This window comes from Dioscorea cayenensis, chromosome 14 (assembly GCF_009730915.1).
Source record: "Dioscorea cayenensis subsp. rotundata cultivar TDr96_F1 chromosome 14, TDr96_F1_v2_PseudoChromosome.rev07_lg8_w22 25.fasta, whole genome shotgun sequence".
Lineage (NCBI taxonomy): Eukaryota > Viridiplantae > Streptophyta > Magnoliopsida > Dioscoreales > Dioscoreaceae > Dioscorea > Dioscorea cayenensis.
In genome coordinates, this window is record NC_052484.1 from 17,146,159 (window position 1) to 17,157,211 (window position 11,053).

An 11,053-nucleotide genomic window follows, 5' to 3' on the forward strand; every position below is an offset into this window, starting at 1 on the left:
ATATAAGAATACACAATGCTTCTGATAACAATTACTTGCTAACACATGTTTTTTGGGAAAGAGGAGCGGGACGAACCCACTAGAGACCCGGGGGACGTCAGCATGCCTCGGTGGAACAGTGGGGACGGGCGCGCTCACGTGGGCACCGAAACCACCCGTACACAACCACTATTCACAACTCCCTGCAAACGCTCACCGAGAATCGAACCTCACCACTCGGTGAGAGCTCTATCGGCGACCCGTGTACCAATAGACCCCAAGGTCGTTGGCTACTTGCTAACACATGTTATGCTATATTTTACTGGAAATCAGATGCACTGCTAAGTAAACCAAGTAATGAACAAGAGAAAAGAGATTTTATAGGAATAGATAATTTTAACTGTGTTCTAATTTTCAGGACTAAGTTGTTTCCCCCTAACTCTTAACAATCAATAACTTAAATTTGAAACATGCATAGTGCAAATAGATTGTAAGAAAGTAGTTTAAAATACTGAAAGAAGCATGGGATATAAACATCTCTTCTCACAAAAAACATAATGATAAAACTAATTTGGTGAACATAACATGAGGCCCAAATTGAAAGCTCATTTACAGAATCAACCTAGACAGTCAATCAGGAATAACAAGCGAAGAAACACTGTTAGTTAAGCAGAGATTTTATCCCCTGATTCAATAGTTCAATGTGAATATGTGACATTGGAGGTTACAGAATGACTTCAGTGATTCATTTAATCTAAAAAAAAAAGGATAAATATAGGTGTTATACAGCGTCAAGAAGAGAAGTTGAAATAATCAACATATCACAATCATTAAGTTTATACACTTGAAGTGGAAGGCAAAGGAAAAAAAAGTTAAGGGTGGCACATTCTTAAAAGCATTACCAAATGCAACCAACTACTTCTGAGGAGGTTTCCACATTTAGTCCAAATGGATAAAAGGGCACTTCAATTGTTCAGAAATGCATGGATACAACAAAAGAAACTGGCCCTAGAAATCATGTGGCATATCAGTAACTATAGATGAATAATTATATTTGGCTTTTTTTTCTCTTTTTCCATATGTAGGCTCAATTCATAAACTTAAGCGATACAATAACATTTTTGAAATGCAGAGATATAAACCTATAAATACAGAAGCAGGCAAATTATTGTCATTGTAAAGTTACTATTAGTTGTATTATGCATTTTGTATCAAGGAGCACTCGAAGGCTATAATAATGGCCACTGCTAAGAATTTGATATTGCATATGATTATATTACCTACTATGACCTCAAAGAAAACTAATAGAGAAAATTATTTTTTAATTGAATATAATGAGTTTTGGTGTTCCACTCATATTCAAGTGTTTGTAAACTAACATATTTGCATTCTACTATAAATCAACATCTTGGAATAAAAGATCGATGGCGCCTTTTATTAGTTTTTAGATGAGACACATGCATAAATCTAATCATGACAAATTCAATGAGGGAGCCACATATTGTTGAAGTATGGACATGTATTGTTTGGATTATGATGAATAGGTTAATCAGTTCACTATCTAAGCTCACAACTATGAAACCATTGTAATGAACAACAAACTTGTACTCTTCCCATTTGTCCTTAAGTAGTGAATTTTAGAGCAGACAAATGAAATATATTTCAAACAACGTCAATTTGATCAAAGCATAATTACAACTCTATTCTTAATAAAGCTGAATGGATTAATACTAATGTAAACGGGCAATAATGATTAAACAGTCCTCACTTCCTAGAATTTCACAACAGAAAACATATAATCACAGCCCAAGTTAAAGATCAGAAATTTTGCTGAGAGCCTTGGAAAAGGGGAAAAACACAGAACAACATATATTTAGAAAGCCATAGCAAAACAGAAGAGCCATTTCAATTTTAAATCTACTTCACCGCTGATGGTAACCAAACAGGAGTTTTTATGATAGCTAGAATTGCAAACATGGCATAAAACCATAGCAAGTTATAATATAAACCAGGTCCAACACCCAGATACTAATTATACACTGAAGGCAGGCAACTTCACTGAAAAAGTAGTGTTCTTGGGTATTAACACATTTACTGGATACCAAAGAGCCAAGAAACCCAAACCAATTTCAAACAGAACAAACAAAGAATTGCTCTTGATAGGAATCAAGAAAGAAAAACAATTTAATTTTTAAAAACAACTACACTGATGAACATTTCTCAAGAAATTAATATCAATAAGTAGAATTTCAAAACATGACAGAAAATGATCACAAGCATTTATATAAATCATGTCTAACATCCAAATGCTAACCATACACCGAAAGCAGGTATCTTTACTGACAATCATCTTTTTTTGAGAATTAATACATTCACTAAGAACCAGGGAAAGAAGGAATAAGAGCCAGATAAAATTATTCAGAACTATACCACCCGCTAGTAATGCTGAGAATGAAAGAAGGATCAAATACACAGGTGAATCAAACGTGATACTGCTCCATTTGCACATCCTTACCCCTAAGAGGAACATACTCACCGAGGTACACCTCCAGATGATCAGCCAAACTTGATTTGTCAATGCTTTCATGGTGGAAAGACTTGCAAACGAAGTAAATCACCGTCTGTATCACCAAACCAAGCAATATGAGCAAGCAGAGCAAGGAGAGCAACAGAGCGCCATACCCAATCCTTGGCCCAAATCCGTACCCCGCCCTATGGCCCTCAGCTACCAACTTCTTGAAGGCGATCTCAATCGCCAGGAAGGAAAGGTTAAGCAAAAGGAATATACCAATGGCGAGCCAGAGCTTGCCCCTGATTAGCACCCGGCTCTTCTGCATCGCGGCAATGCCGCAGGAGTCCTCAAGCACGGAGACAACGCTGGCGAGATGCCAGACAACGCTGATGTAAACGAGGCCAGCGGAGTAGGCGAGAAGGATGATAACAAGAGCGACGACCCCGGCGGTGCTGGTGCCGGTGATGACAAGCAGCGCAATGGCCAGCAAGAATGTCACAGTATTATAAGCAAGAAGAATCAAGAAAGTCCACAAGAACGTCACCATGAGCCGTTTCCAGACCTTGGGGACAACCGCCATGACCTTATGAAAGGTGAGATCTTTGGCGGTGTAGACGCAAGCGACGGTGTAGACAACGGCGGAGGTGGAGAGCAAGGCGAAAACCAAGACGCCGAGAAGGTACACACCCTTGAAGAGGAGGTACGAGGTCCACTCAGAGGCGAGCCGGGACAGAATCCGATCCTCCGCGGCGCTGCCATCGGGGGTGTACTCCAGCTCGTGCTCGTTCCGGCGGATCTTGGCGAAGAGGATCGAGGATATATAGATGTGGAAGAGAAATATAAGAGAAAGGGGGAAGATGAGGGCGAGGGCGATCTTGGAGAAGATGCGGCGCCATGAGAGAACAAGCTTGTATGATTCTTGAAAGACTCCAAAGAAGCCCACGAATTGAAGCTCCTCGGGCTCTCGATCCATGGCGGCGGAGACGGCGAGCTAGGTCGGTGGAAGGATCGAGAGAAGAGAGATTTGGGGGAGACGAAGACGGTGAAGCGAAGAAGAAGGAGAAGAAGAACAATGGATGGCATTATTATATAATTTCGAGAATTTACAAGGACTTTTCAACACTTTCCCTTTTTTTATATTTACACCCCTGGAAAAATATATAATTTGTTAAAATTTTGTCTATATAGATATAGTCATTTATTGATTGATATGCTGAAAAAAATAAAATAAAATAAAATTTAGAATTTTCTTTGAATCATATCTAAGCGTTAGTGATTTTAAATTTATTAATTTAAAATAATGTGGTTTATAAGAGATAATAACAGGATTAAAATTAATTTATATTGATATGAAAAATTTATATATATATATATATATGATTGTTTTTCATCAGGATGAGTTTTAAGATAAGTACTGGGGAGGGGAACATAAATATTAATTGAGAAAATAAATAAAAAAAAAGAAGGAAATTGAAAGGCGGCAACGGGTCTTGCAAGCCTTAGAAAACAACAGGTCCATGGTCTCCTTGGAAGCTTCTTGATTTGACCAAGTCGTCTAAGAAAGGTCATCAACGCGGTTTGGTTTAGTTGGGTTGGGGCCGGTCCGATTTTGAAATATATATATATATATATATATATATATATATATATATATATATATAATATAATATGGGTTTTAAATCATACGTACACGTAAGACGGGGTAAATTTTTTTCAGTATAGTCATACGTGTTATAACAGATTTCCACTTTGATCATCGTGTTTAAATTTGTTTTTGGTTAGTTATCGATTTGTTTTCATCGGGTTGGTCGACTAGAACTTTCAGTACGATTTGAATAGACGCGTGGCACGGAAATGCTACGTCATGATTTTTTTAATATTTCTCTCATCCCAAATTTGGAGAGGATGCGGCTAACATAACCCTAGCCCGGTGACTCGATCTCATTTAATCCTAGTCGACATCCAACTAATCTTCTCCTTTCCCGTTTCTATGCTAGGGGTTCATCCTTCCAAAGCCCAGAGAGAAAGGGGAATTCGATCCAGAGAGAAAGGGAGACATCCGATCCGAGAGAGAAAGGGGAGACACTCACTCGAAGCACGCGGTTTTTTCTCCATCAGTGCTGAAGCGAGAAGAGGAAGAAGAAGTCCTGAATTTCTGACGACTAAAATTAGGGCTAACCGTGACGACCATAGTTGGTCATAATGTCGAACTGTTGGAATATAAGAGGCGTGGAAGGCGCAGACACCGAATATAGTAAGTTATTCTTGTCCATTTTCAATTTATTTTTCCTTTCCACGTTAATTTACTTCTTCAATCTTTCTTGATTCATACCATTTTGTCCTTATCTTAATCTGTAGTTCTTATTGGGACCCAGTTGTTATCCTCTACATAACCTGCAAAAACTAGCCCAAATATGATGTATATTCAACTGAGTTTAGCATGCTTGAAATGTGATGTTCCTTTTATATACTCTTGATAGTTGTTCATGTTTTTGTTAATTGCTTGGTTGTCGTTAAGTATAATAATCGAAAATTATCTCTGTGGAGTACATAATTAACATGCTTTGGTGAAGTACATGTTGAACACCTTTAAATGCATCTAATATTATTGTTTGGATGTGTTTGCCTGGCTGTGTTTGTATGGCATACTTGTATGTATTGTATGTATGATGTACTGATTGTAATTTATATATGTTTTATTATTTCTTATAATAATTTCCATTGTTTTCATCCAGTGCCCTTTGCCGATTTTTTTACAATACAAATGCACTATGGGATGGATGACATTACAAATTGGAGTGATTATAGGATGGCAGACTTTGTAGATTTTTGAGATGCTGATTTCATATCTAGATTGGAGATTTTAGATATGACCAGAGATTTGAAGATTCATGTAGATGGGTGCAGCTTATGGTGGAATGAGAAGAGTAGTCAAGTAGCAAGGTTGAAAGAATTAAAATCTGACTCAGATGTCATCCTGATGGCTTCAAGTGTGGGACAGAACAGGATTGCAAGTGTTTATGTGAAGGTTGTTACGATGGATGATCCCATTGGTCCGAACAATTTAGGAAGTGTTGCAAGTGTAGGCAATTCTGTGAAGGCAGCAGAGGCTAATGTAGAAGATGGACTAGATGAAGTTGAGGAAGAGCTCATAGATGCTGGGGATGAAGACCTTGATGGTGGTGAAGAACATGTATATAGTAAAAGTTTGCAGGATGATGAATTGCAAGAAGAAGCTGGAGATGAAGATCTTGATGCTGCTGAAGAACATTTGGGCTCTGAAAGTGGACAGGGAAGAGATCCTGAAGATCATGTGGTCAATAAAGGTGTACAGGATAATGAAGGGCAAGAGGCTGAGGGAGATGGACAGGAAAGTGATGCAGAGAGTGATATTCATGACTCCGAGTATAGTCTTAACAGTGAAGGCAGCGAAGGCAGTGAAGGCAGTGACGAGGCTGAAGGTGATGAAGGGGATGAAAGGAATTCTGCTGCTAATCAAGGATATGATGCTCATGTGAATGTTGGCCAGGTGGTAGATGATGACGAGCAGGATGTACAGACTGACTATGCTGATTCTGATGAGCTGCAATCATGTTCTTCAACTGATGAAGAAGGTATCAAGATTCCAAAGCCCAAATATTCTGAATTTAGAGAACAAGCAGATATGAAAGATCCTCAGTTTAAAATAGGGATGAAGTTTAGAAGTTTTGCATAGTTCAAGCAAGGAGTGAAAAACTATGGGATAAAGAACAGGGTTGTTATGAACTTCAAGGCAAACAGTAAAGTCAGGTGTAGGGTATATTGTAAAAAAAGATGTCCATTTTACCTGTGGGCTTCACCAATGATGCATGATAAGAACACAATTCAGATCAAGGCTGGCCATCTCAAGCATGAATGTACACGTGACCATAATATAAGGCATGTCAGTGCAAAGTGGATAGCAGAAGAATACCTGGAGCAGTTCAAAGCAGACCCATCTTGGAAGCTTTCAGGTATAATACAAGCTGTGAGGACCAACCAGCAAACAAACATAAGCAGATTAAAAGCTTGGAGGGCCAAAAATATTGCAATAAGGTACATCAGCAAGTATATCTTACTTTTTGAAATTGTTTGCTTAATATTTTCTTAGATGGATCAATAATATTATTTACCTGATCTTTCTTTTATATACTTGTTGGGAATTAGAATGCTTGATCGGGATGAGGCACAGCACAGCTGAAGAGGCACATAATCAACAAGTACAATCAGAACAAATTTAACTATAATATATCTTTTCAACTATGCCAATAATATTATTTGTTTTGATGCAGGGTGATAGAACTGACATAGATCCTATGGACACAATTGATCCACATGTTCTTCAGGATCACTTCACCAATGTCATGGAGGTATGTTTATTGATTTTTGGAAAGGCATGCGCAGGACAAAACATGTTCATATAATATGCACAAAACTTATCTGTTTTAATGTAGATGGGTAACATACCTCAACATGACAACAATTCAGGGGAGATCTGCAAATGCTGTTGAGGAACATGGCAATCCAGCAGAACCAGCACCCCCACACTACCACAAGTAAGTCCACAAAATATATACCCAAATTTGACTTTGTTTATGTAATAAAAAAATATCTTATAGGGTGAGCATATATACCCGGAAATTACAAGCTCGAGAACATGATATGCGAGAGACCTCCGACAAGTGGAAGCCAGGCAGCTTCACCTAATATACAGGTAGTTGATTTAATTAACAAAATTGTTTTGCAGCAGATTTATGATGAAAAATTGTTTATATGAAATTCTTAGGCGATTGGAGGTGGAAACATAAATGTGGGAAAAATTGCCCTCAAGGGGAATGGAAAAAAACAACTACATCCCAAAGGGCAAGCAAGGGAAGCAGTTAAATAGGAAAATATCTCCTCAGGTTATCTTCAGCACTCCTACAACAATTGGGACTCAGGCAGATGCACAAGTGCCACAGGTATCTTTTTAATACTTGCGGAGATGTGCAACATATATTTGATGAAGCATTTAATTCTCTGAAAATTGCATGTAGGAGTAACTACTGAGCAAACCTATCCCGCAACAACAGTTGGAGATGGAGATGGAAGCTTGGAGAGGAACATTTTGCCTACACTGGTAATACAAGACCAACTCCTCTCCATAAGCCAAGCGAGGAAGCATTTTCCAGCAAGACCAACACCAATCAACAATCAAGGGGTGGAGCGAAATTTAGAAGCCAAAACCAAACCAACTCAAACTGGGAAAAAAAGGAAAGTTTGGCTTCCACCGAGGGCTTGGAGGAACAATGCATCCGGGAGACCATAAAGAAGCTGTAATAAAAAGTGGGTGCTATGCTCTGTTGCATGTGCTTGTTTTAAAATTTTTGGCATGGATCAGAATAGTGGTCTTGGGGAATTGTCAGCTGTGTTTTGTGGTTGTCAAAATGGTATTAAAAATACAGCTCTACTGCATTTAATTCTTTTTAAAAATTTTTCGGGGACCACTAGCCCATCGACTTTTGTTTTGTGGTTGTAAAAATGGTATTCAAAAAAACTACAGCGAGTGTTTTTGTGTGTTTTTAAATTTTTATCTTTGGAATTCTAGCGACAATTCACGATCGATCAATTTTGTATTGGAATTCTGCTGATAATAGTATTCAGCCAATTTTGTATTGGAATTCTCAGGAATCAATTGTATATTTATTTTGATTGTATGAAGGCAATTGTATTTAGCTGATGTTCTATTCTACATTACTAGGATTCATTCTTATTATTTTTTATTCAGTTTTTGACCTCAATTCTGTAGAAAAACTGAAAACAGAAAAGTTAATGTTCTCTTGTATATGCTGACAATTGTATTCGACCAATTTTTGTACTTGGAATTCCGGGGAATCAATTGTATATTTATTTTGATTGTATGAAGACAATTGTATTCAGATGATGTTCTCTTCTACATTCCCGAGGATTCATTCTTATTAATTTTTTTATTCAGATTCTGACTTCAATTCTGTAGGAAAACTATAAACAGACAAGTTATTTCTCATCTGACATATATTGCAAATACTAAATCCCTTCACAAGTTATTGCTCATCTGAGATGTCCTGCAAAATACTAAATCAATTGAGAAGTCTCAGATGTCCTTGTGAGTAAGAATGACAAGTCTCAGATGACCTTCCGAGTAAGAATCAATCCATTTAACTGCATAAATGAAATCAATACAACCACTACGAATTTTTTCTCAATGACTGCCAAAGCTCGATCATTAAAACAACCATTTGCCGTTCCAGAAAAAAAATATTTACATGAGAAGTGAACCATTTGCCAACCCACAAAAAAAATAGTTACATGAAAATTATAAACAAAAAAAGAACTTCAAGCACACATGAACAAATTTCTACACTGTCCTCGGATTCCCGATTGAGGTTGTACACTCTCCTCAGCTACCACGATAACATGTGGTTCCTCTCTTCGCTTCAGCACTGATGGAGAAAAAACCGCGTGTTTCCTCTCCTCGCTTCAGCACTGATGGAGAAAAAACAGCGTGGTTACTCTATCGGATCGGATGTTTCCCCTTTCTCTCTCGGTTTGGAAGGATGAACCCTAGCATAGAATGGGAAAGGAGAAGATTAGTTGGATGCTGACTAGGATTGAATGAGCTGAGTCAGCATCCTGGCTGGGGTTATGTTAGCCGAGTCAGCATCCTCTCTCCAGCTGGGATGAGAGAAATATTAAAAAAATCATGACGTGGCATTTCCGGCGGCCACGTCATTCAAATTGGGCCGGAAAGCCCCAAATGACCAACCGGTGAAAATAAATTGATAACTAATGACCAAAAAGAAACAAATTGAAACACGATGATCAAAGTGGAAATCCGCCATAACACAGTAACTACATGAAAAATTTACCCCAGAAGACTGTTTACTAAAAATGTTTGACGTTTATTTATTTGATGATCAAATGACTATTATTTATATAGATATGGTATAAATTTAATTATTTATAATTTACTATATAATAATCTATACATACTGTATAATATACTCTGAGAACGTTTTAAAGAGCAATTTTAATTTTTTTTAATAATATTTAAGTTTTAATTTATATTATTTATAATATTAATAATTAAAAAACATTAATTACACATAATTATTTATATAATAAATGTCCATAAAACTTTTAAAATCCAAGGTATAAAGAGTTGTTTCATCATAGTATTTTATATATAATATTACCTCAAAACTTATAAAATTTTAAAAACTCCGATGCAAAGTAAGAAAAAAATACTTAGTAATAATAATAATATAAGTGATAAGTCATTCTTTGGTTCACCGGTCAGGCGGAATTGGCAGTGCTTGTTTTTTTTCAAAATAATAAATAATAACAATGAATTAGATGTGCCCCAGATAAGTTGTTAATAAAATTACATTTATTTATTTATTTATTTGGGAAATGTTATCCGGCCCAAGCCAAAATTAAATCTATGATAAATATCTATGTTTGGAAAAAAATAATAATTTATTATGGTTTACTTTAATTTAAAAGTTTTTTATAAAATCACAAGTTTATCTTCTTTAGCTCACCGCCGGCACAGCTAGATGAGCTCATGCATGATCTGGACCGGAACAATCTTATCTCATGCAGCCATGCTTGACTTAACTCTATTAAATATATCAACTGTGATGGTAATTTCACAAAAAAAAAATGTTTAATGTATAAATAATATATATATATATATATTTATATATATTTATAAAAGTAGATAACTCATAAATTTATTGAAAAAGAAGCAAAGCAAACTAGTACAGTACAAGCAGATAATAAAAAAAATAAACAAAGGCTCTCACCAGAGGTGAGACACAAACATAATCAAAGTCTGAGACAGAAAAAGATATAAAGATAAACAATATCTTTGTGGACAAAAGTCACCAACAAAGAACTTAGGTATACAAGAGCTATGAAAAATTGAGCTTTACTCCAAACAATACTACATGTTTATTTAGGTTTCTCATTTACATAAAAATGTACTTTTTTAATATTTGCAATTATATATATATATATATATAATCAAATTTAATTAAATTTAGTTTCTACAATCATAACTTCAACCAAGGATATAGAAATAAATATAATATACTTATAATATATTCAATTGTACTTGTTTAGATATTAATCCACAACACATCATAGAGTTTTCCAATATATATATATATATATATATATATATATAAATATAAATTTATCTTTATATAAACAAATATGTCAATTTAATTAACAAATCCATATTTCTTTTAGCCACAAAAACATAACATCACATTGAATAGTACTCCATCTCATTCTTTTGAACTCCTCAACCACAAAGACATTGACATTCAACCAACACTATACATATATTATATAATTTAAACCAAGTAATGCTCCAATTGAACATCAATTGTCTTGAGAGGCACAAAATCCCCAAAATACCCTTCCAAATGATGAAAAAGTCTTGACTTGTCCACCATTTCATGCTTGTAAGCTTTGCACACAAAGTAAAGAACATTAAATGATACAAACCCTAAAAGC

At 35.9% G+C, this 11,053-nt stretch overlaps 2 protein-coding genes across 2 annotated transcripts; one reads left to right on the forward strand and one right to left on the reverse strand.

Annotated features, from left to right (window-relative positions):
- Positions 1-2,236: 2,236 nt before the first annotated feature.
- LOC120276369 lies at positions 2,237-3,559 on the reverse strand. Its single transcript, XM_039283093.1, has one exon. The coding sequence runs from the start codon at positions 3,462-3,464 to the stop codon at positions 2,460-2,462; it is 1,005 nt and encodes a 334-aa protein (XP_039139027.1). The 5' UTR covers positions 3,465-3,559; the 3' UTR covers positions 2,237-2,459.
- Positions 3,560-5,360: 1,801 nt separating this feature from the next.
- On the forward strand, positions 5,361-6,206 carry LOC120276200 (sarcoplasmic reticulum histidine-rich calcium-binding protein-like). Its single transcript, XM_039282925.1, has one exon. It carries the CDS (start codon positions 5,361-5,363, stop codon positions 6,204-6,206), a length of 846 nt encoding a protein of 281 aa, XP_039138859.1.
- Positions 6,207-11,053: the final 4,847 nt, after the last annotated feature.